This window comes from Rhinopithecus roxellana, chromosome 18 (assembly GCF_007565055.1).
Source record: "Rhinopithecus roxellana isolate Shanxi Qingling chromosome 18, ASM756505v1, whole genome shotgun sequence".
Taxonomy (NCBI): Eukaryota; Metazoa; Chordata; class Mammalia; order Primates; family Cercopithecidae; genus Rhinopithecus; species Rhinopithecus roxellana.
Window position 1 is genome coordinate 64,620,427 of NC_044566.1, and position 26,211 is coordinate 64,646,637.

General features: G+C 46.2%; 1 protein-coding gene and 1 pseudogene across 10 annotated transcripts in view; both read left to right on the top strand.

The window, feature by feature from the left end:
* The first annotated feature begins 10,842 nt into the window (after positions 1 to 10,842).
* Positions 10,843 to 11,772, top strand: LOC104653994 (annotated as a pseudogene).
* A 9,824-nt stretch (positions 11,773 to 21,596) lies between these two features.
* Positions 21,597 to 26,211, top strand: part of ZMYM5 (zinc finger MYM-type containing 5) — a 40,071-nt gene continuing 35,456 nt past the window's right edge. The window contains exons 1-3 of one of the 10 annotated variants that reach the window (XM_030922347.1): positions 21,788 to 21,865; positions 23,206 to 23,319; positions 24,212 to 24,279. In XM_030922347.1, coding sequence (XP_030778207.1) covers positions 23,281 to 23,319; positions 24,212 to 24,279 — 107 coding nt within the window. In that variant the 5' untranslated portion in view covers positions 21,788 to 21,865; positions 23,206 to 23,280. Of the gene's footprint in view, positions 21,866 to 22,046; positions 22,155 to 23,046; positions 23,320 to 23,556; positions 23,889 to 24,211; positions 24,280 to 26,211 lie in introns of those variants that run through there. The other 9 variants (XM_010353073.2, XM_030922348.1, XM_030922350.1 and 6 more) reach the window with 9 other exon arrangements.

Sequence of the window (26,211 nt, forward strand, 5' to 3'; positions counted from 1 at the left end):
GATTACAGGCATGAGCCACCGAGCCTGGCTTGGACTAATTTATTTTTATTTTTTGTAGAGATGATATCTCCCTATTGTTGTCCAGGCTGGTCTCAAACTCAGATTCAAGGGATCCTCGCACCTCAGCCTCCCAAAGTGCTGGGATTATAGGTGTGAACCCTCGTATTTGGCTAATTTTTAATTGTAGCAAAAAAACACATAATATAAAACTTCGTATTTTAACCATTTAAGTGTGTAATTCAGTAGTGTCAACTATATTCACATTGTTTTGTGACAGATCTCTAGAATGTTTTCATTTTGAAAAACGAAAGCTATGGCCATTAAACCAAAACTCCCCATTCCCCATTTTACTTAATCACTATTGTCTGTCTCTATGAATTTCACTCCTGTAGATACCTTGGATAGGTGGAGTCATGGAGTCATGCGGTATTTGTCTTTTTCTTTGACTTAGCATATTATTATTAAGGTTCATTCAGGCCAGTGCCAGGACTCATGCCGGTAATCCCAATACCCTTGGGAGGCTGAGGCAGGAAGATCACTTGAGGCAAGGCATTTGAGACCAGCCTGGGCAACACAACAAGACCCTCTATCTAAAATATTTTAAAGTTAGCCAGGCATAATGGTGAATGCTTATAGTGCTGGTTACTTGAGAGGTGGGGTGGGAGGATCACTTGAGCTGTGAGTTGGAGATTGCAGTGAGCCATGATCACACCACTGCCCTGCAGCCTGGGTAACAGAATGAGCACAGCGGGCAGAGTGAGACCCCAGCTCCTTTTTTAAAAAAGCTGGGCTGGGCGCAGTGACTCATGCCTGTAATCCGAGCACTTTGGGAGGCCGAGGTGGGTGGATCACAAGGTCAGGAGTTCAAGACCAGCCTAGCCAAGATGGTGAAACCCCATTTCTACCAAAAATACAAAAATTAGTCGGGCATGGTGGCAGATGCCTGTAATCCCAGCCACTCGCGAGGCTGAGGCAGAGAACTGCTTGAACCTGGGAGGCGGAGGTTGCAGTGAGCTGAGATGGCGCCACTGCACTCCAGCCTGGATGACAAAGCGAGACTCCATCTCAAAAAAACCACTGCACTTGCAATGGCGAAATCTCGGCTCACTGCAACTTCTACCTTTCAGGTTCATGCTATTCTCCTGCCTCAGCCTCTCAAGTAGGTGGGATTATAGGCGTGCACCACCATGCCTGGCTAAGTTTTTGTACTTTTAGTAGAGACAGGGTTCCACCATGTTGGCCAGGCTGGTCTTGAACTCCTGACCTCGAGTGATCTCCCTGCCTTGGCCTCCCAAAGTGCTGGGATTGCGAGCGTGAGCCACCGGGCCCGGCCTCATTTTAATTTTTATACGTGGTGTGAAGAAAGAGTCCAGCTTCATTCTTTTGCATGTGAATATCTAGTTTTCCCAATACCACTTGTTGAAAATACTGTCCTTCTCCCTCTAAGTGGTCTTGGCACTCTTGTTAAAGATCATTTCACCATATATGCGTGGGTTTATTTCTGAGGTCTCAATTCTATTCCACTGGTCTACATTTCTGTCTTTATGCCAGAACTAAGCTGTTGTGATTACTGTAGCTTTGTAATAAGCTTCCAGATTAAGAAGTGGGAGACTTCTAGTTTTGTTAATCTTTTTTTTCAAGATTTTTGTTTGTTTGTTTGTTTGTTTGTTTGTTTTGAGACGGAGTCTCGCTCTGTCGCCCAGGCTGGAGTGCAGTGGCCGGATCTCAGCTCACTGCCAGCTCCGCCTCCCGGGTTCACGCCATTCTCCTGCCTCAGCCTCCCGAGTAGCTGGGACTACAGGCGCCTGCCACCTCGCCCGGCTAGATTTTTGTATTTTTTAGTAGAGACGGGGTTTCACCGTGTTAGCCAGGATGGTCTCGATCTCCTGACCTCGTGATCCGCCCGTCTCGGCCTCCCAAAGTGCTGGGATTACAGGCTTGAGCCACCGCGCCCGGCGTTTGTTTGTTTGTTTGTTTTATTTTGTTTTGTTTTGTTTTGAGACAGAGTCTCACTCTGCTGCCCAGGCTGCAATGCAGTGGCACAACCTCAGCTCACTGAAACCTCTGCCTCCTGGGTTCAAGTGATTCTCCTGCTTTAGCCTCCTGAGTAGCTGGGATTATAGGCATGTGCCACCACCCCCGACTACTTTTTGTATTTTTAGTAGAGAGGGTGTTTCACCATGTTGGCCAGGGGCTGACTTCAGGAGATCCACCTGCCTCAGCCTCCCAAAATGCTAGGATTACAGGCATGAGCCACCATGCCTGGCCCAAAGTTTTTTTTTCTTTGGGGGGTTATTCAGGCTCCCTTGAGGTACCATTTGAATTTTAAGAAGGATTTTTCTATTTCTGCAAAATATGATTGGGATTTTGATAGAGATTACATGAAATCTGTATGTTACTTTCAGTGACATTGACATCTTAACAATATTTAGTTTTCCAGTCCACGAATATGGACTGACTATCCTTAAATTTGTGCCTGTCCTTTAATTTAAGTCTTCTTTAATTCCTTTCTAAAACAGTTTATAGTTTTCAGTGTATAATCCTTTAGCCTATTTGGTTAAATTTATTCCTAAGTATTTTTTTTTATGCAATTGTGAATGGAATTGTTTTCTTAATTTCCCTTTCAGATTGTTCATTGTTATTGCATAGAAATGCAACTTATTTTTTTATGTTGGCTTTTTATCCTGATACTTCCCTTTGTTTATTAGTTGCAACAGAAATTTTGTAGAATCTTTAGTTTTCTACATAAAGATCATGTGGTCTTTGGACAGTGGTAATTGAGCTTTCTTTCCAATTTTGATATCTTTTATTTCTTTCCCTGCTTAATTTCTCTGGCTAGGACTTCTATTGCAATATTGAACAGAAGTGGCAAAAGCAGGCATCCTTGTCTTGTTCCTTTTCGGATTGTTTATTGCGGGTGCCTGTAGTCCCAGCTACTCGGAAGGCTGAGGCAGGAGAATGGCGTAAACCCGGGAGGCGGAGCTTGCAGTGAGCTGAGATCCGGCCACTGCACTCCAGCCTGGGCCACAGAGCGAGACTCCGTCTCAAAAAAAAAAAAAAAAGAAAGAAAATAATATCGGAAACCCTAAGGGTTTCGGCACAAGGCGTCTCCAGTAAGATATGAATGGGCTGGGAGAGATCTCCCCATAAGCTCTCAAAACTAACCAGCTACATCTCTTCCCAGGAGTGTTGAGGATTTAAGCAGTTTTTGAACAAATGGCACAAAGGAAAGATAAGGGTTCCAGTAAAACAGAGGGGCCAACAGAGATGCGGTCGGATCTCAGGAAGTAGGATGCCCTATATTCAAACTCCTTATAAAAACAACAGAAGGTGGCACTATAGAGCTGTAAATTAGAAAGACAATATTAAATTACACCTTCCATCTCAAAGTTTGAGAAGCTAATTTAAAGTCAAAATAAATAAATAAATAAATAAATAAATAAATAAATAAATAATAGGCCGGGCACGCTGGCTCACGTCTGTAATCCCACCACTTTGGGAGGCCATGGCGGATGGATCACTCCAGGTCAGGAGTTCGAGACCAGCCTGGCCAAAATGTTGAAACCCCAGCTATACTAAAAACACAAAATTAACTGAATGTGGTGGCATGCGCCTGTAATCCCAGCGACTCAGGAGGCCGAGGCAGGAGAATCTCTTGAAATCAGGAGGCAGAGGTTGTAATGAGCCGAAACCACACCATTGCACTCCAGCCTGGGGAACAAGAGGCAAACTCTGTCCCAAAAATAAACAAATAAACAAACAAATAAATGAAGAGAATCCACATTAAATCTCACACAAAGTTAATAGTTTTTTAAACGGAAAAGGAAAATTTAAAAAAACAGGTAAGTTACCTATAGAAAATAAAAGGACAGCTGAGCAAGGCCGCTCATGCCTATAATGCCAGCATTTTGGGACGCCAAGGTGGGAGGATCATTTGAGCCTAGGAATTTGAGACCAGCCTGGGCAACATGACAAGACCCAGTCTCTATCAGAAATTTTAAAAATTAGCCCGACATGGTGGTGCATACCTGTAGTCCTAGCTACTCCAGGGCTGACATGGGAGGATTGCGTGAGCTCAGGAGGTCGAGACTGCAGTGAGTTGTGATCATAAATTATGTAGCTTCTTTTGCAAAGGTAGATGAAAGATGGATATAGAACCTAGAGATTCCTATAGATTAAAAATACCAGGCCGGTGTTTGTAATCTAATATATATATATATATATATATATATATATATATATATATATATATTTTTTTTTTTTTTTTTTTTTTTTTGAGACAGAGTTTCACTCTTATTGCCCAGGCTGGAGTGCAGTATTGCCATCTCGTCTCACTGCAACCTCCACCTCCCGAGTTCAAGCGATTCTCCTGCCTCAGCCTCCTGAGTAGCTGGGATTAGAGCAAGCCCCACCATGTCCAGCTAAATTTGGCATTTTTAGTAGAGATAGGGTTTCACCATGTTGACCAGGATGCTTTCCAACTCCTGACCTCAATTGATCCACCCGCCTCGGCCTCCCAAAGTGCTGGGATTACAGGCGTGAGCCACTGCGCCCAGCCTAAAATACATATTTTTAAGACAAGTAAATAAAACAGTACTCAAAGCCCACCTTCTGTAAACATTGTTGCAATCCTGAATGGCAATTAGGCAGCTAAGTTCCCGATCTCAGTAATGGTGAGAAAAATAACGCGCACTAGAACCAATCTTCAGTAATGAAAGATGGGACAGTGAACAATCCTCTGGCATGGATCCTTTTATCCTAGCTTAAGAAACCCAAACAAGCAACACTGCTTAAGCACCTTTCAGGCATCAAACAAAGACTTGTTTCTTTAAACTTTTTTTAGGACAGGGTCTCACTCCGTGGCCCAGGTTGGAATGCAGTAGCACAATCGTGGCTCACTACAGCCTCAACCTCCTGGGCTGCAGTGATTCTCCCACGTCAGCCTTCTGAATATCTAGGATTACAGGTACACACTGAGAAGTAAAGCCAGCGGAGCTTCTGGGTCGGGTGGGGACTTGGAGAACTTTTCTATCTAGCTAGAAGATTGTAAATGCACCAATCAGCACTCTGTGTCTAGCTAGAAGATTGTGAATGCACCAATCAGCATTCTGTAAAAATGGACCAACCAAAACTCTGTAAAAATGGACCAATCAACACTCTGTAAAATGACCCAATCAGCACTCCGTAAAATGGACCAATCAGCAGGACACGGCCGGGGCCGATAAGGCAATAAAAGTGGGCCACCCGCGCAGGTCGCTGCAATGTCTTGAGATTTTCTTCCAGGTGTATAAGGTTAGTTCTTTAGGTTGTTCTAACAAGTCTTGCTGTTTTGTTTTTGGATGGGCACCACTTTTAACAGCTGTAGTATTCACTGCGAGGGTTTGCGGCGGTCTGCGGCTTCTCTGCTGGACCACGAACCTTCCACAAGGAACAAATTCCGGACGTGCTGCTTTTAAGAGCTGTAGCATTCACCGTGAGGGCCATGGCTTCATTCGTTTAAGTCAGAGAGACCAAGAACCCATGAGAAGGAATGAATTCTGGACACACCACCACTGTGCTTAGGTAATTTTTAAATTTTCTGTTGAGCTGGGGATCTTGGTATTGTTTGCAGGCTGGTCTCAAACTCCTAAGGTCGAGCTATCCTCCTGGCTCAGCCTTCCCAAGTGCTAGGATTATAGGCCTGAGCCACATCACTTTGCCAAAACTAACTTTAAAAAAATTTTGTATACTGCTCATGCTGGGGACTGAGGCCTGTGATCTCAGCACTTTTGGAGGTCGAGGAGGGCAGAACATTTTAGGTCAGGAGACCAGTGTGGCCGACATGGTGTAAACCCCGTCACTTCTAAAAATAAAAAAATTAGCCAGGTGTGGGGGCGGGCCTCTGTAATCCCGGGTAGTCTGGAGGCGGAGACAGGCGAGTCACTTGAACTCGGGAAACAGAGATTGCAGTGAGCCGAGATAGTGCCCCTGCACTGTAGCCTGGGCAACAGAGTAAGATTCCAGCTCAAAAAACAAAACAAAACAAAACTATGAGACTATTACAAGTGTGTTTAAGTAAGAGTCTATACAGGTTTAATTCATTGGGCATGTAGTGAAGCACTCAGAAATTGAAAGGACGAAAAGGTAAGATAGATTCTTAAAGGTGCCGTTAACCCAAACAAACCGAACATGGCCTAGGCTTAGAATTTGTTAGGAATGCCCAAAATTCACTATCAGGGCAATCAAATAATCATCTCACAGCTATGACCGTACTAAGCTCGGCCTTTTATTTTATACATGTTGTCTAATTCTCTAATTGTCACGTATCCCAAAGTTTTTGTGTCAAAGATGTGCTTCATTCTTTTCTAAAAACATTAAGGGGAAATTCACATAAAATTAGACATTTTAAAGTGTACAATTCAGTGACAGTATATTCACAGTTTTGTGCAACCACCACCTTTATCAAGTTCTAAAACATTTTCATCATCCCAAAAGAAAATCTGGTACCCATTAAATAGTCAATACCCATTCTTCACTTTTCCAGCCCCTGGAAACCACCCATCTGGTTCCTGTCTCCGTAGATTTACTTTATATTAGGTACTTCATATAAATGAAGCCATGCAGTATGCGATCTATTGTGTCTAGCTTCTTCCACTCACCATATTTTTGAGGTTCATTCAAGTTCTAGCATACATAAATAATTCATTCCTTTTTAACAATAATATTCCATTGTATGGATAGACCACATTTTGTTTATCCTTTCGTCCATTAATGGATATTCAGGTTGTTTCCATTTTTTTGTCTACTGTGAATAATACTGTATGAAAATTCATGTATAAGTATTTATTGGAACACCTGTTTTCAGTTATTTTGAGCATAAACCCAGTAATGAATTGCTGGGTCAAATGATAATTAATGTATATCTTTTGAAGAATCACTAGTTTTCCCCAGTAGCTGCTCCATTTTATGTTTCCACTGGCAATTTGGATGTGAAGTGGCATGTCATTATGGTTTTTGTGTACTTTTGTTTTTGTTTTTGAGACAGGGTCTTACCCTGTCGCTTAGCCTGGAATGCAATGGTACAATCACAGCTCACTACAGTTTTGACCTACTGGGCTCAGGTGATCCTCCTGCCTCAGCATCCTGAGTAGTTGGGATGGCAGGCGCACGCCACCATGCCCTGCTAATTTTTGTATTTTTGATAGAGACTGGGTCTCACCTTGTTGCCCAGGCTGGTCTCAAACTCCTGGGCTCAAGTGATCCACCCACCTCAGTCTCCCAGAGTGCTAGGATTACAGGTGTGAGCTACCACGCCCAGCCAGTTATGGTTTTAATACACATTTTTCTAATGACTGTGACGTTAAACATCTTTTCCTGTGCTGGTTGGCCGTGTTTTGGAGACATGTCTATTCAAGTCCTTAATCCATTTTTAATTGAGTTGTTGACCTTTTTGTCACTGAGTTGTAAGAGTTCTTTATACATTCTGGATAGTAAACTGTATCAGATACATTATTTGCAAGTATATTCTCACATGATGGAGGCTGTCTTTTCACTTTCTTAGTAATTCCCTGGGATGCACAAAAGTTTTTAATATTGATGAAGTCTGATTTATTAATATTTCACTGCTCGGCTTTTGTGTGGTATCTAAGAAAACATAGACATCCAAGGTCATGAAGATTTGCCTCTATATTTTCTTTTTTTTTTTTTTTTGAGACGGAGTCTCGCTGTGTCTCCCAGGCTGGAGTGCAGTGGCGCGATCTCGGCTCACTGAAAGCTCCGCCTCCCGGGTTCCCGCCGTTCTCCTGCCTCAGCCTCCCAGTAGCTGGGACTACAAGCGCCTGCCACGGCACCGGCTAGTTTTTTGTATTTTTAGTAGAGACGGGGTTTCACCGTGTTAGCCAGGAGGGTCTCGATCTCCTGACCTTGTGATCCACCCGCCTCGGCCTCCCAAAGTGCTGGGATTACAGGCTTGAGCCACCGCGCCCGGCCAACCTCTATATTTTCATCTAAGAATTGATTTTAGCTCTTACATCTAAGTCCTTAATCGACTTTGAGTTCATTTTTGTATATATACTTTTTGTAAAAATATACACATTTCTTTACTTTTTGTTTTTTTAGAGACAGAGTCTCACTCTTGCCCAGGCTGGAGTGCAGTGGTGCAATCTTGGTTCACTGCAGCTGCTGCCTCCCAGGTTCAAGCGATTGTCTTGCCTCAGCCTCTTGCCCAGACTGTAGCTGGGATTACAGGTGCGCAACCACACCCAGCTGATTTTTTGTTCCGAATAGAGACGGCGTTTCTGTATGAAAATATTCACAGTTTTGTGCAACCACCACCTCAGGAGTTTGGCATGTGTGGTCTCAAACTCCTGATCTCAAGGTGATCCACCTGCCTCGGCCACCCAAAATGCTGGGATTACAGGCATGAGCCACTGCGCCTGGCCAAATTTCATTTTTTTCTATGTGGATATTCATTGTCCTACTCTCATTTGTTTTATTTTTTATTTTTTATTGAGACTGAGTCTTACCCTGTTGTCCAGGATGGAGTGCAGTGGCAACATCTCAGCTCACTGCAACCTCTACCTCCTGGGTTCAAGGAATTCTGCCACCTCAGTCTCCCGAGTAGCTAGGATTACAGGCGCATGCCACCACACCCAGCTAATTTTTTTATTTTTGGTAGAGATGGGGTTTTGCCGTGTTCGCTAAGCTGTTCTCAAACTCCTGACCTCAAGTGATCAGCCTACCTCAGCCTCCCAGAGTGTTGAGATTACAGATGTGAGCCACCGCACCCGGCCCCTACCCCCGTTTGAAGATACTTTTCTTTCCCCAATTTTCCAGAGCAATTAAGCAAGAAAAAGTAGTAAAGGGCATTCAAGTTGTAAAGGTACATATAAATTAACGTTTTCCATAGATGACAATTTATATGTACAAAACTTTAAGATTCCTGGCCAGGCATGGTGGCTCTCGCCTTTAATCCCAGCATTTTGGGAGGCCAAGGCGGGCGGATCACGAGGTCAGGAGTTTGAGACCAGCCTGACCAACATGGTGAAATGCCCTCTCTACTAAAAATACAAAAATCAGCTGAGTGCAGTGGCGCGCGCCTGTAATCCCAGCTACTAGGGAGGCTGAGGCAGGAGAATCACTTGAACCTAGGAGGCGGAGGTTGCAGTGAGCAGAGATCATGCCATTGTGCTCCAGCCTGGGCGACAGAGTGAGACTCCATCTCAAAAAAACAAGAAATCAAAAACAAAAAAACCTTAAGATTCCTTGAAAAACTGTTAGAACTAATATGTAAATTCAGCAAAGAAGCAGGACAAAGAAGTCAACATGCAAAAGTCAGTTGCATTTCTATACACTAACAATGAACAATCTGAAAAGAAAATTAAGAAAACAATTCCAACAGCTGGGCGCAGTGGCTCATGCCTGTAATCCCAGGACTTTGGGAGTCTGAGGCGAGTGGATTCCCTGAGCTCAGGAGTTCAAGACCAGCCTGGGCAACAGGGTCAAACCCCATCTCTATTAAAAGACAAAAAATTAGCCAGGCGTGGCGGCATGCGCCTGTAATCCCAGCTACTTGGGAGACTGGGGCAGAATTGCTTGAACCCAGGAGGCAGAGGTTGTGGTGAGCCAAGATCGCAGCGCTGCACTTCTGCTGCCTGGGTGACAGAGTGAGACTCCATCTCAAAAAAAAAAAAAAAAAAAAAAAAAAAAAAAAAAAATCCGGTTACAAGAGGATGGAAAAGAATAGATATATGGGAATTAAATTAACCAGGAAAGTGGAAGATTTGTACAATCAAAACTACAAAAACCTTGCTGAAAGAAATAAAACACAAATGAATGGAAAGACATTCCGTGTTCATGAACTGAAAGACTTAATATTGCAAGATGTCTGTATTAGCCAGAGAAACGGAACCAATAGGACATACATAGATACATGAGTGTCTTTATATTAGGAATTAGCTCACCTGCTTATGGGGGCCAAGAAGTCCCACAATATGCTGTCTGAAAGCTGGGGAACTAGGAAAGCTGATGGTGTAATTCAGTCGTGGTAGGAAGTCCTATGAACTAGAGGTGTTGGAGAGGGTACCCTGCTGGTCCTAGAGTCTAAAGCCCCAAGAACCAAGAGCTCCAGTGTCTAAGGGCAGGGGATGATGGTTGTCCCAGACCCAGGAGGGAAAAGAAAGAGAGGAAATGCGCCTTTCCTTCATCTTTTTGTTCTATTCAGGCCCTCAACAGATTGCAGGATGCTTACGCACATGAGTGAGGGCCAATAATCTTTACTCAATCTCCTGACTCAGAAATGCTAATCTCTTCTGGAAACACCCTCACAGACCCATCCAGAAATAGTTTTACCAGCTGTCTGGGCATCCTTTAGCCCAGCCAAAGTGGCAAGAGGATTGCTTGAGCCCAGGGGTTAGAGATCAGCCTGGGCAACATAATGAGACCATCTCTAAAAATAAATAAATACGTCAATAAATATTAGCTGGGTGTGGTGGTGCATACCTGAAGTCCCAGCCACTTAGGAGGCTGAGGCAGGAGGATCCCTTGAGTTGAGGAGTTTGAGGTTGCAGTGAGCTGGGATCACGCTACTGCACTCCAGCCTCGGTGACAGAGCAAGACTCTGTCTCAAAAAGAAGAAATGAAGAAAATCAAGTCCCAGGTTCCGCCTCATAGGTGATTCATAAGTATTTGATGAATGAGTTACTGACTTGGGAGACCTAAGACACTTAATCTAGCTCCTGGAGTGGGAAGAAAGAAGTTCTTCTGAGGAGCAGGCCCGGGTCTCCCCCGAGGGTTGCGGCTCCGCGAGCAAAGCTCCCCGACCTTTCTGACCTTTGCGTTGCCCCCTCGTCCTCCGACGTCACTCTCCCGGAGATGGAGTCTGGGGTGGCCTCTAGGCCTTGAATTTGTCCCCAAAAGAGTAAGGAGGCCTGGGTCCCCATGCGGGGCCGTCGGCCTAGATGCCTTACCCGCGTTCTAGGGGATTGTCCGGGACCGGGAGGTGGAGGATGAAAGTGTAGTTCCCCCAGCCGGGCCTGGGAGTTGGCGGAACGTCAGGGGAGCTGTATTATAAAGAGATACCATGAGAAAAGATTTGTGTCTAAATACCTGGCAACAATTGGAATTGACTATGGAGTTACAAAGGTACACGTCAGAGACAGAGAAATCAAAGTTAACATCTTTGATATGGCTGGACATCCCTTCTTCTATGAGGTTCGAAATGAGTTTTACAAGGACACACAGGGTGTGATATTGGTCTATGATGTTGGGCAGAAAGACTCCTTTGACGTCCTTGATGCATGGCTGGCAGAAATGAAGCAAGAGCTTGGACCTCATGGAAACATGGAAAATATTATATTTGTAGTTCGTGCCAACAAGATTGATTGTACCAAACACCGCTGTGTAGATGAAAGTGAAGGACGTCTTTGGGCTGAAAGCAAAGGGTTCCTGTACTTTGAAACTTCAGCACAAACTGGAGAAGGCATTAATGAGATGTTCCAGACCTTTTATGTATCCATAGTTGATTTATGTGAAAATGGCGGGAAACGCCCTACCACAAATAGCAGTGCTAGTTTCACCAAAGAACAAGCAGATTCCATTCGCAGAATTCGAAATAGTAAAGACAGTTGGGACATGCTGGGAGTCAAACCTGGGGCCTCAAGAGATGAAGTCAATAAAGCGTATCAGAAACTTGTTCTGCTTCTTCACCCTGACAAATGTGTAGCACCTGGCAGTGAAGATGCCTTCAAAGCAGTTGTGAATGCTCGGTCAGCCCTCCTGAAAAACATCAAGTAGAAAGTAGAGAAAAAAGCCACGTTCAGGTCAAGGCAGAGAAAATTCATTAGTGCTTCCACTCATATCCTTATGTGTGAGTTGGTGAAATTTAGCCTGAGCTTGATTCTTAGGTCTTGGGACTCAGTTTCCAACCTTCATATTAACGCTAAGAATGGCCATATACCTCTTCATTTACGTAAAAGGAATAAAATAAGCAAGTTAAAAAAAAAAAAAAAGTTCTTCTGAGAGGCAACAACCAAAGTTGCAAGAGCCTTTAAAGACCACCTAGTCCCACCCACCCTCCACCCCCAAACCAAGATTTACAGATGGGAGAAGTGATCCTGGAGAGGTGAAGTCCTTGCCCAGCGCACTCTGTGTCACAGATAGGCTGGAACCCTGGTCTACATAACAACCAAGTCACGTTCTTTTTTTTTTTTTTTTTTTTTTTGAGGCAGAGTCTCGCTCTGTCGCCCGGACTGGAGTGCAGTGGCCAGATCTCAGCTCACTGCAAGCTCCGCCTCCCGGGTTTACGCCATTCTCCTGCCTCAGCCTCCCGAGTAGCTGGGACTACAGGCGCCCGCCACCTCGCCCGGCTAATTTTTTGTACTTTTTTTTTAGTAGAGACGGGGTTTCACCGTGTTAGCCAGGATGGTCCCGATCTCCTGACCTCGTGATCCGCCCGTCTCGGCCTCCCAAAGTGCTGGGATTACAGGCTTGAGCCACTGTGCCCAGCCCCAAGTCACGTTCTTAATGAGTACCTACTGGGTGCCAGGCATGGGGTTGGGTGTGGGAGTTCCAGATGAGTATGGGGTGAGCCCAGTCGTACCTTTCTGCCTTCCTGAGAGCAACAGGAAAGAATGGTTCAGACAGGAAGACGCCTCTGATGTGGTGGTTCTCAAACTGGAGAGGACATCATCATCACCAGAGGAACATGTTTAAAATTGACTCTGGGCTGGGCGTTGTGGCTCACGGCTGTAATCTCAACACTTTGGGAGGCCAAGGTGGGTGAATCACGAGGTCAGGAGTTCGAGACTAGCCTGACCAACATGGCAAAACCCTGTCTCTACTAAAAATACAAAAATTAGGTGTGGTGGCATGTGCCTGTAATCACAGCTATTCAGGAGGCTGAGGCAGAAGAATCACTTGAACCCGGGAGGCAGAGGTTGCAGTGAGCCGAGATCACACCACTACACTCCAGCCTGGGCCACAGAGCAAGACTCTGCCCCAATCAATCAATCAATCAATCAATCAATAAAATTGTCTGGAAACCACTGGCCCGGGCTCTTCAAAACTGTCAGTGTCATGAGAGATGGAAAGGCCAAGGGGCCATTCCAGATTGAAGGAGACCTCAGAGACATGGCAAGTAAATGCAACACCTGTTCCTGGAGTAGATCCCGGTCAGGAGAGGAGGACAGTCCACAGTGGAAAGTACTGGGACCATTGAGGCAATCTGAAGATTCTATCAGTATGAGTGATATTTGCTCTGTCATTATGGCTGCACTGCTCTTGTTCTTTAATACATGCTGAGGATGTAAAGATAAAGAGACATTATGCCTGAAACTTTTTTTTGAGGTAGAGTCTCACTCTGTCACCCAGGCTGGAGTGAAGTGGCGTGATCTCGGCTCACTGCACCCTCCGGCCTCCTGGGTTCAAGTAATTCTTGTGCCTTAGCCTCCCAAATAGCTGGGATTACAGGTATGCACCACCATGCCTGGCTAATTTTTGTATTTTAGGTAGAGAGGGGGTTTCGTCATATTGATCAGGCTGGTCTCAAACTCCTGGACTCAAGTGATCTACCCGACTCAGCTTCCCAAAATGCTGGGATTACAGGCATGAGCAACCGTGCCTGGTCTATAAAAGGGATTTTAAAGCAGATGTAACAAAATGTTAGCAATCAGAGAATATGAATGAAAGAGTAGACATAATTATTCGTATTGTCTTAAATACAACTCTGTAAGTTTGAAATTTTTCCTTTGACCTTGAATTGTTTTGAAGTCCACTTTTTTTGTATTATTTTTTATTTTTGAGACAGGGTCTCGCTCTGTTGCCCAGGCTGGAATGCAGTGGCCCAATCTCTACTCACTGCAACCTCCACCTTCTGGGTTCAGGCGATTCTCCTGCCTCAGCCTCCCAAGTACCTAGGATTACAGGCACCTGCCACCATGCCTGGCTAATTTTTGTATTTTTAGTAGAGACAGAATTTCACTGTGTTGGTCAGGCTGGTCTTGAACTCCTGGTCTCAACTGATCCGCCCTCCTCAGCTTCCCAAGTGCTGGGATTACAGGCATGAGCCACTGTGCCTAGCCATGGAGTCCACTTTTAAAATTAATAAACATATCAGAGGCACTGTGGATCACTTGAGTTCAGGAGTTCACAGCCAGACTGGGCAACATTGCAAAACCTCATTTTTATTAAAAAAAAAAAAAAAATTAGCCAGACATGGTGGCTCACACCTGTTTTCCCAGTTACTCTAGAGGCTGAGTTGGGCGGATCACCTGAACCCAGGAGGTCAAGGATGCAATGAGCTGTGATTATACCACTGCACCCCAGCCTGGGTGACAGAGTGAGACCATCTCAAAAGATAAAAATAATAATAATAATAATAATAATAATAATAATAATAATAATAATGAACATATGAATCTGCTTAAAATTTTCTACACAAGAGCATTTTAAAATTTCTCCAAATATTACTCTCTGATTTTTTAGTATTAACTTTCCTTTGTGCATTGCAGTCAGGGAATGCCATGTGTACATGGTTCATTCTTTAATATTTGTTGAGAAATCCCTTATGATCCAGTTAGTATTCAGTTTGTGTAAGTGTTTCACATATTGAAAAATCAGTCATTTCCTCATTATTGGGTGCAGATCAATTTTTTACATTTAGTATCAAAGCCATATATGTGCTAAGCAGATTTTTTTCTGCGTGACTTTATGAAAGTGTAGAATAATTATGGATTTTTCAATTTCACCATATAGTTATGAATGGTTCCATATGTAAGGTGCATACAGTTTTAAACTGAGTTGGGCATGGTGGCATGTGCTTGTAGTCCCAACTACTCAGGAGGCTGAGGTGGGAAGATTGCTTGAGCCCAGGAGTTGGCTACTGCACTCCGGCCTGGGTGATAGAGCATGACCCCATGCTCTATCAATCAAAATAAAAATAAAATAAAAACAAAACCCTTAGAATTTTCTAGTTAATTGTTCTTTTTTATCAATAAGTAATCTTTCTTTTGCCTAGTAATGCATTTTGCAAAAATGTCTATTTTATATATTATTGTTGTTTCACTTTCTTTTGCTTAATATTTCTCTAGTATACATTTTTTATTTCTTTACTTTCTGTGTTGTTATAATTTGTGGCATATCATAAACTGTACATTGCTACCATTTTAAAAAATCCAACCTTCAAGTATTTCTCTTTCAATAGGCAAGCATAACATCTATTCATATTCGTTTGTAGCATTTTATTTTGTTTTCGTTTTTTGTGTTTTTTGAGGCGGAGTCTCGCTCTGTCGCCCGGACTGGAGTGCAGTGGCCGGATCTCAGCTCATTGCAAGCTCCGCCTCCCGGGTTCACGCCATTCTCCTGCCTCAGCCTCCCGAGTAGCTGGGACTACAGGCGCCCGCCACCTCGCCCGGCTAGTTTTTGTATTTTTAGTAGAGACGGGGTTTCACCGTGTTAGCCAGGATGGTCTCGATCTCCTGACCTCATGATCCACCCGTCTCGGCCTCCCAAAGTGCTGGGATTACAGGCTTGAGCCACCGCGCCCGGCCTATTTTGTTTTCTATTTTTGTTTTGCTTATGTTTTTTTTTTCCTTTCTGCCTGTGACAGTTTTAACATATGTCCACATATTCTCTGGTACTTTTCCATTTCATTTTTACTGCCTAATTCCCCTCTGCTTGACTGTGGGAAGCACTTAGTAACTTGCTTCTAATGACTGAAATAGAAATTACAGTGTAAGGCCGGGCGCAGTGGCTCAAGCCTGTAATCCCAGCACTTTGGGAGGCCGAAGTGGGTGGATCACCTGAGGGTCAGGAGTTGGAGACCAGTCTGGCCAACACGGTGAAACCCCATCTCTACTAAAAATACAAAAATTAGCCAGGTGTGGTGGCTCATGCCTGTAATCCCAGCTACTAGGGAGGTTGAGGCACAAGAATCGGTTGAACCCGGGAGGCAGAGGCTTCAGTGAGCCAAGATCGCATTACTGAGATCTGTGCACTGTGCCACTGCACACCAGCCTGGGCAATAGAGTGAGACTCTGTCAAAAAAAAAAAAAAAAAAAAAAAAAAAGAGGAAGGGAGGGAGGGAGAAATAACAAGTGTATGGTCAGGCGCAGTGGTGCACACCTGTAATCCCAGCACTTTGGGAAGCCAAGGTAGGCGGATTGCTTGAGCTCCGGAGTTCGAGACCAGCCTGGGCAACTACAAAAAATACAAAAATTAGCTGGGTATGGTGGTACATACCTGTAGTCTCAGCTACTTGGGAGACTGAGGCAAGAGGATTGCTGGAGCCCAGGAGGCGGAAGTTGCAGTGAGTTGTGACTGCACCACTGCACTGCAGCCTGGGAGACAGAGAAAGACCCTGTCTCGAAAATAAATAAATAAATAAATAAATAAATAAATAAATAAATAAATAAAGGCAGTGTACCACTGTGGAGACAACTAGAGAAGAACTGGAGCCTCATACTAACAGGCACGTGAGTGGGCTTATAAGCAGATCCATGAGCCCCTGTCAGGCCTTCCCATGACTGCAGCCCTGGCCTACATGTGGACTGCAACCTCATGAGAGACACTGAGTCAGGGCCACCCAGGTGAGCTTCTTCCAGTTCTTGATCTACAATAACAGACATAATAAATATTTGTTATTTTAAGCCACTAAGTTTTTAGGTAATTTGTTAGGCAGTAATAGACTATTATCCTGCCTCCTGTGTGATTGTTCAAGTTTTCTGTCTCCCATCACTACTAATTATTCTTTTTTTTTTTTTTTTGAGACAGCATCTCCCTTTGTTGCCCAGGATGGAGTGCAGTGGCACAATCACGGCTCACTGCAGCCTCAACCCACGGGGCTCAGCCCCTCACTCCTGAATAGCTGGGAATACAGACATGCACCAGCACGCCCAGCTAATTTTGTTGTTTTTTGCAGAGACAGGATTTTGTCATATTGTCCAGGCTGGTGTGAAACTCCTGGGCTCAAGTGATCCACCTGTCTTGGCCTCCCAAAGTTCTGGGATTATAGGCATGAGTCACCACACCCGGCCAGTACCAATTTTTTATTCTTTTAGTAGCTATGCTTACATAGCTAATATATATTTGATTTTAAAATACCTACTTACATACACACCTTTCTCTTACAAAATATAAGAACTTCAGAATATCTTAACACTGATTTCTTTTTCCTGTACTCCATGTTAATATTCTACATACTTATAGAACATAATTTAAAAAAAGAAATCAATAAAAATAGAAAGTAAAATGAAACAAGTAAAACTTGAGTTCCAGTTGGCAGCATAACCATCTAGCAAGAAACACCATCTGACTTTACACACTTCAATTTACTGTGCATAGTAAGTTGGAATTTCTCTAAGGAAAAAAGTAACTGTAAACTAAGTTTAAATTATTTTTATTAATTGTATTGTGGGTGGTATTTGTGTGTATTTTTATTCTGTGATAGTGGCAGCTATGTGTAGGATAAAGCAAGTAAGATTTTTGGGCCAGGCGTGGTGGCTCACGCCTGTAATCTCAGCACTTTGGGAGGCTGAGGAGGGTGGATCACTTGAGGTCAGAAGTTCAAGACCAGCCTGGGCAACATGGTGAAACCCCCTCTCTACTGAAAATACAAAAATTAGCCAGGCATGGTGGTGGGCGCCTGTAATCCCAGCTACTCCAGAGGCTGAGGCCCGAGAATCGTTGAAACCCGGGAGGTGGAGTTGCAGTGAGCCGATATTGTGCCACTGCACTCCAGCCTGGGCGACAGAGTAAGATTCTGTCTCCAAAAAAAAAAAAAAAAAAAATTGGTTCTAATTTTGAAAACTGGACTATTTGGCATGAGACAAAAGAAATGCAAATGTAAGATTAGTGAGATTCAGAAAAAACCCTGTGGTTCAGTATGAATTCATGTTATAATGCTAATATAACATATTCATTCCTAGCTCTGTTCCCTGAAAAGCCTATAAATAATGACCATGTAGAGGAACAAATACTCCTAGCTTCTAGATTTTGCTCCTTAACTACTGTGTCCCACTAAAAGAAAACAATGTTTTGGAACAATGACAGATTCAGGTGGGGGTCAGGAAATGTAGGCAACGATGGAACATCTCATTATAACAAAGCAGGGAAATATGAAAGATGACTCATCATATCAAAAGGGCTCAGAAGCAAAGTTGAAATGACCACAGTTGAAACATGATTATCAATAAAATACCTAGGATAGATGAAAAGCAAAAGCTATTATATAAGCTTTCATCTCTGACTGTGCTCATCATAGTAAAATAATTGATCCCTTTGAAGGGTATTTGTAAAACAACTGTTGATATAAAAATAAAAATGTGGGCCGGGCGCGGTGGCTCAAGCCTGTAATCCCAGCACTTTGGGAGGCCGAGACGGGCGGATCACGAGGTCAGGAGATCGAGACCATCCTGGCTAACACGGTGAAACCCCGTCTCTACTAAAAAATACAAAAACTAGCCGGGCGAGGTGGCGGGCGCCTGTAGTCCCAGCTACTCAGGAGGCTGAGGCAGGAGAATGGCGTAAACCCGGGAGGCGGAGCTTGCAGTGAGCTGAGATCCGGCCTCTGCACTCCAGCCCGGGCGACAGAGCGAGACTCCGCCCCAAAAAAAAAAAAAAAAAAAAAAAAAAAATGTGGAGATGAATCTCTTAACATTTTATTTGGGGAGAAAGAATTGCAACTGGGGGCATACACACAGATTAGGTGGTTTTCTTTGTGTCTGAGGAACAAACAGAAGGTTGGGGGTTTTATGAAAAAGAAATGTTACCTATTGCTTGTTGAGAAAGCTATCTGGCACTAGTAAGTTTCTGGGGAGCTGGCAAGCTCCAAATGGTGAGGAACGGCGGTGGCCAAAATTAGTCCTTAAGTTGCAGCAAGTCATCTCAGCAGTCTCAGATAAAACTGGTTTCAGGCTGGGTGCAGGGGCTTATGCCTGTAATCCCAGCACTCTGGGAGGCCGAGGTGGGCAGATCATGTGAGGTCAGGAGTTCGAGACCAGCCTGGCCAACATGGTGAAATCCCATCTCTACTAAAAATACAAAAATTAGCTGGATGTGGTGGTGCAAGCCTGTAATCCCAGCTACTCCAGAGTCTGAGACAGGAGAATCATTCGAACCCGGGAGGCGGAGGTTGCAGTGATCCAAGATTGTGTCACTTCACTCCAGCCTGGGCAACAGAGCAAGAGTTCATCTCAAAGGGGGGGGAAAAAAGCATCCTACTGATTCTAGAGATCTTTTAAAAAATATAGCAACCAGCCATCTCATGCTCTTTCAATCTTAGATTCTGTTCCTTCTAATAAATTTTCATTACTTTATTGCTTAAAACACCTTTTCATTGGTTTGTTCAAGATAAGCATTAATTCCCTCAGTCTCTTTTCTCTCTTCCCCATCCTAATTGTTTTTGATCTATGTCTCTAATATCCCTATGAATTACTTGGGATGACAATTTAAGTATATTGTACTAAGACACTTTTTTTTTTTTTTTTGAGATGGAGTTTCGCTCTTGTCATCCAGGCTGGAGCGCGATGGCGTGATCTTGGCTCATGGCAACCTTCTCTTCCCAGGTTCAAGCAGTTCTCCTGCCTCAGCCTCCCAAGTAGCTGGGATCATAGGCATGCGCCACCACGCCCGGCTAATTTTTGTATTTTTAGTAGAGACGGGGTTTCTCCATGTTGGTCAGGCTGGTCTCGAACTCCTGACCTCAGGTGATCCACCAGTCTCAGCTTCCCAAAGTGCTGGGATTACAGGCGTGAGCCACTGCTCCCGGCTGTACTAAGTCACTTTCAAAGAATGAATAAATTTTGGTTCCAATTACATTTCCTGCATGGTTTATTTTACATATTAACTCCAAGGATTAAATATTTTCTTTTTGTATTACAATAGTAAGAAAGTGCTGATGTTAGTTTAATAAGTCATTAAATTATTATAAACCATTTTTTTGTTTGTTTTTGAGACAGGGTCTCACTTTGCACCCAGATGCTGGAGTGCAGTGGCACAATCATGGCTCATTGCAGCCTTGACCACCTGGGCTCAAGTGATCCTCCCACCTCCGCCTCCTGAGTAGCTGGGACTACAGGCATGCACCACTTCTGGCTAATTTTTAAATTTTTTTTATAGAGACTGGGTCCCACTGTGTTACCCAGGCTGTTAAGATTTTTTTTCTTTTTAATTAATTATTTATTTATTTTTTGAGACGGGGTTTCGCTCTTGTTGCCCAGTCTGGGGTGCAATGGCGCAATCTCGGCTCACTGCAACCCCCACCTCCGGGGTGCAAGCGATTCTCCTGCCTCAGCCTCTCCAGTAGCTGGAATTACAAGCATGCACCACCAGGCCCGATTACTTTTATACTTTCAGTAGAGCCAGGGTTTCGCCATGTTGGTCAAGCTGGTCTCAAACTCCCGACCTCAGGTGATCTGCCCCTCTCGGTCTCCCAAAGTGCTGGGATTACAAGCGTGAGCCACCGCGCTGGGCCAGAATTTTTCTCTTAATCTACCACTGTGCTAATTGGGAATTAACAATGACAGGCAAAATTTACAAGCCTTTTTTTTTTTTTTTTGAGACGGAGTCTAGCTTGGTCGCCCAGGCTGTAGTGCAGTGGCCGGATCTCAGCTCACTGCAAGCTCCGCCTCCTGGGTTTACGCCATTCTCCTGCCTCAGCCTCACGAGTAGCTGGGACCACAGGCGCCCGCCACCTCGCCCGGCTAGTTTTTTGTATTTTTTAGTAGAGACGGGGTTTCACCGGGTTAGCCAGGATGGTCTCGATCTCCTGACCTCGTGATCCGCCCGTCTCGGCCTCCCAAAGTGCTGGGATTACAGGCTTGCGCCACCGCGCCCGGCCTGCAAGCTTTTATTTATTAATGTGCCAGGTGCAATTGTGTCATGTGTGACAATTTTTTTTTTTGAGACGGAGTCTTGCTCTGTCGCCCAGGCTGGAGTGCAGTGGCGTGATCTCGGCTCACTGCAAGCTCTGCCTCCCAGGTTCACGCCATTCTCCCGCCTCAGCCTCCCGAGTAGCTGGCACTACAGGCGCCCGCCACCACACCCGGCTAATTTTTTGTATTTTCAGTAGAGACGGGGTTAAAAATGATCAGAAAATAGATGACATGTGGCTACTGAGCTTACCGTTTAAAGTTTGTCAGACCTTTAACTTTTCTCTATGGAGGAGCCCTTCTCCACGAACCCAGTGTACTCAGTGCTTGTAATTTACAGCAGTCATTAAAATGATGACATTACATGTAGTTCATTTATTTCCAAAGAGTAATTGAGGACCTAAAACATGTAGGTAATATTAGGCATGTCCATGACATACAGCACTATGTAATATGCAAAGGCTTACATAGCACTCTCATCAATCCATGAACATGCTTTTGTCTTAGATCAAGCTTGTCCGACCTGCAGCCCTTGGGGGATGCATATGGCCCAGGACGGCTTTGAATGCAGCCCAACACATATTTGTAAATTTTCTTAAAACATGATTTTCTTTGGCGTCTTGGTTTTTTTGTTTGTTTTAGCTTATCAGCTATTGTTAGTGTTAGCGTATTTTATGTGTGGCCCAAGCCAATTCTTCCAATGTGGCCCGGGGAAGCCAAAAGATTGGCCACCCCTGCATTAGATGGTTAATGTCTGATTTTCATTGAATAAACCTGTGCCTTTACCATACCACATTAGTAAAACGGGGCCCAATGTGTTTTTTTAAAAATTACATTATCTGTATTTCCAGACGTAAGTATTTCATCAACTTTTATCCAAACTAACATCCTCAGTTGTAATCCCACTAAGAACCGCCAGGGCGAGACGAAACCGGCATCGCTTCCATCTTTACGTGGAGTCTGGGAAATGGTTCAGCACCATGAGATCCGCCGAAGACGTAGGTGTAGACGAGGAACAAAAGGTAAGACCCCTCGTGGAGATGGCCTGTGGGGCCCGCCCTCCCCGGGCGCCGTCTGTCCCTGACTCCGCTCTCACCCGGGGGCTGCAGCTTGTGCTCCCCGCCACTGAGCGGGCTGTGGAGGGAGCCTCCATGGAGTCTCCATCAACAGTTGAAGACCAGGAGACGGTGGCAGGCGGTAGAGAGGCCTGGGCAGGGCCAGCGCCCCGGGCTGCGGAGCACAGGACGGCGGTGCCCAGGGACGCCCCAGGGCGGGCCTCAGCCCCTCCAACCGGCGGGAGCCCAGCTCCAGGTGAGCCCGCAGCTCCCTCCATTTTGGTTGACGGAGTCGGGGAGCGGCGTCCGGGTTTCTCCACCGTCGTTCCCCTACGGCCCCGCGGACGCAGACACTGGCAGCCGGGGGTGTTCTCTTGGCCGAATGGCAGAGCCCAGTCAGGGCTTCCCGGAGACAAGTCCTGGCCCCAGACGGTTTGGTTTTGAAGGGGTCCCAAGTTCCCACAGTCGTCCCGACAAAATGGAGGACGTCGTTTCCTCCTGCTGCAGCCATGGCGGGAGGTGGGGGACTGTTCCCCACGGGGCGCGGCGAGGGTGGAAGGGCCTCCACTGGCCGCAGCGCGCCGGATCCGGACTCCAGTTCATCCGCGGCCCCGAAAGTTCACTCGGCCGCGGTCCAGCGCCTCCCCGGCCTCGCCCCTGTCCTTCAAGGAACTGGACAGGGAGGGCGCTGGGGCATCGAGGCTGCCGCTCTCCTCGGGCAGAGGCGTTGGGAGCCGCTGCCGCAGCCCGGACGCCCGGGCTCGGGCAGGCGGCCCCGCCGGAGTCACCCGGGCTATACAGGTCCCGCAAAGCCTCGGGCCTCGAGGGGCCGAAGCGCGGCCGCTGCGACAGGCGGCGGATCTCGGGCTCCTGACCCTGGCAGACCCGGTGGGTGGGGGCGGGAGTCCGACGCGCGGAGAACCCGGCCAGGAGTTGAGGGCTGGCAGAGGCGGGAGTGGAACGGCCGGGCCGCGGGTGTGGCCCGCAGCTGACGGACAGCCCTCCGGACCACCCCACCGAGGGGGGGCCCTGAAGGACTGCCGTCGGAGCCAATGGGCGTGCTCGAGGCTCCCAGGCCCGCCTCCCCCGCCAGCCAACGAGCTCACGGAGGGTGGGGCCTCCTCGGGCTCTGCCGCGCCGCCGCCTCCTTCTCCGCCTCCAGCTCCTCACCAGCGCCAAAGCCGGGACTGGACCGAGCGGAGTTGTGCTAGTCGCCGAAGCGGGGAGGGCCGGGAGAGGGGAGGTTCGTTCTGCGGAGCCGCAGCCAGAACCGGGTGAGGCTTATCCCAGCTGTCTTTCCATTCCAGGGCCGCCGAGAGTGGGGGTGACTGGGAGCAGCGCAGCCTCCGGAGGCGGAGGCCGAGGTGACTAGGGAGGCGGAGATGGGTGAGGGCAGCCCCCGCAGCCTCCCAGCGACCCGGGTAATATCCTGCGGCTCGACCGCCGTCGCCGTTGTCGCGTCGGGGCCCCAGGGGCATCTCGGGGCTGCGCTCCTGTCACCGGCGCCTTTGCGTGCGGCCCGAGGGGCTGGGAGAGTGCGGGCGAGGCCGGGAGTGTTGGGGGAGGCGGTCGCCAGCGGCGGGGGTCACGGGGCGGCGGGGCGGGGTGCCGGCCCCCGGGGGACGTCGCGGGGCATTTTCCTTTCTCTCCGAGGCCGGGAGTGTTGGGGGAGCGGGGAAGGGGCGCCCGGCCGGGTGTCCGCTCTCGGGGCTGCGCTGTCCCTCTGCCGCCGGAGCCGAGGTCCCCAGGTTTTTCGGGCGAGGGCTGCTGCCTCTGCCCCACTGGGTCTCCTCCTCCGCTTTTCTTTTTCTCGACGCTGCGCAGCTTTTACTCTTTGCGGCTTATCTGGGCGAGTTTAATGGCGGATCTGGAGCCTGTCATCGACTGCTGGGGCCCCAGGGCAACTTCTCGAGGCAGTTGTGGGCCCAGAGGTGACGCGCTCCGCCCGTTACCTCGGACATGGTGCCTCCAGTGACAGAGATGACGCTGGGTGGGCAAATTTAGGAGGGAATACAAATCCCTTGTCGTCGAGGCAACGTTTGCCCCTCCCTCTCCCTTCGTGGGAGCAGGCCTCGGATCCCCAGCCCGCTCCATCCCCAGTGCTGCAGGTGGACGAAGCAGTTTTAGCTTTGTCTCGTCGTTGCGGTTCCTGTAGTTCTTTTTTCAACTTAATTTCTCGGTCACATTAGGGTGGGGGAGGGTAGTCGAGCCCAGGAACTCCTTGGCCTCTTACCCCATTGCCACCTCCCAGTGTTGAGTTGGTTGTGCATACAGGTTGGTTGTACAGAAATTGGTTTTCATTTCTCATTCTAGGACCAGGAATCACTTTCAAGCCTATGTCGTGAGGCTTTGGCAGAAATTAAGAAGGAAATATCTCCATTGTGAGTTTTTTGTTGATGTTGTTGTTTTTAACCTCGCTTTGCTGTCTAATATAATTAGTGCAGTAGTAGGGTGTTCCTCCTGAGGGATTTAGCTTTGGAACCCAAGTTCCAGAACAAGATTTAGAGTTAGCTCTTTTAAGTGCCTTGCATTTTACAATTTTTTCTTTTCCAATACATTGCAAAAACTTTTTTACTGTTGGATTAAAAAGAAACACTACTCAATAATCTGTTGTTTTGACGTTGATGTTTGCCTAGTACTTGAGAAAGATTGTTATTTATGTCCCCTGACAGTCCTCCAGCTAGCATCACATGAGGAGATAACATAAACTAGTTGTCACACTGTTCCTAATTCTAAGATTGACCACCGAATCTGAGTGGAAGTTAATGTTTGTTTTTGTTTTTTCGGGGTTTTCTTTGCGACTGGACAGTGATCTGTGTGTTCATTTTGGTACAGTATAAATGCCCTTTCTCTGTCAGCTATTCACTTAATGCTTTTAACACCAATCCTTGTGTGAATAATTTCATTAGGAGTGAAAATGATTTTCTACAAGCTTTACTTCAACTTTTATTATCTGGGATTCAGTTCTTGCCAATTCTGTCTTTTCAACCTTGATCAAACAGTTTTCCGTTGCTCATCAAAAACTTGTGATCAGTTTGTCTCCCATAGTACTAGTCCTGCCTTCATTTTACCCTTGTTGCTTTCTACTGACTTATTTGCTCTTATTTTCTTGCATTTCACAGCACATCTCTTTAATTAGTTAAACTTAGGACTGTGTCAGGATGTGGTGGGTAGGTAAAGTAGCTGGGCACAGTGGCTCATGCCTGTCTTCCAACCACTTTGGGAGGCTGAGGTGGACGGATAGCTTGAGACCTTGAGCCCAGGAGTTTGAGTGTGGACAACATGGCAAAACTCTGTCTCTACAAAAGATATAAAAATTAGCTTAGTGTGGTGGCACACACCTGTAGTCCCAGTTACTCAGAAAGCTGAGGTGGGAGGATCGCTTGAGTTCAGGAGGTTGAGGCTGCAGCGAGCAGTGATCACAGCACTATACTCCAGCCTCAGCAACAGATAGAGACTCTGTCTCAAAAAAATCAGTAAAGTGGCTCCGGGCACTGTGACTCACTCCTGTAATCCCAGCCCTCTGAGAGGCCAAGGTGGGAGGATTGTTTGAGCCCAGGGGGTCAAGTCTGCAGTGAACTGTGTTTGTGCCATGGCATTCCATGCTGGGCGACAGAGCTAGACCCTGTCTTAAAAAAAAAAGCCTGGTCCATGAGGTTTGAGACACCCACACATGCGCACACCCATACATGTGTATAGTTAGTGGGAGATATAATTCTCCCCCCCACCTGAAATATAATCCTTATCCTCTTTATTTTTTCCTTTAATTCTTGAGATTTTCTCAGCTTTATCTTTCAATTCTTATTGCTGAATTTTTCATTTTTGCCACTAAGCTTTTAGTTTCTAGCAGTTCTTTTTATATTAGAAGTGTTGGCTGGGCATGGTGGCTCACGCCTGTAATCCCAGCACTTTGGGAGGCTGAGGTGGGTGGATCACCTGAGGTCAGAAGTTCGAGACTAGCCTGGCCAACATGGTGAAATCCCATCTCTACTAAAAATACAAAAATTGGCTGGGCGCGATGGCTCACACCTGGAATCCCAGTACTTTGGGAAGCCAAGGCGGGGAGATCACCTGAGGTCGAGAGTTCAAGACCAGCCTGACCAACATAGAGAAACCCCGTCTCTACCAAAAAAAAAAAAGTACAAAATTAGCCGGGTGTGGTGGCGCATGCCTGTAATCTCAGCTACTCGGGAGGTGGAGGTTACAGTGAGCCAAGATCACACCGCTGCACTCCAGCCTGGGCGACAGAGCGAGACTCCATCTATAATTCTTTTTTTTTTTTTGAGACAGAGTCTTGCCCTTGCAGTGATCTA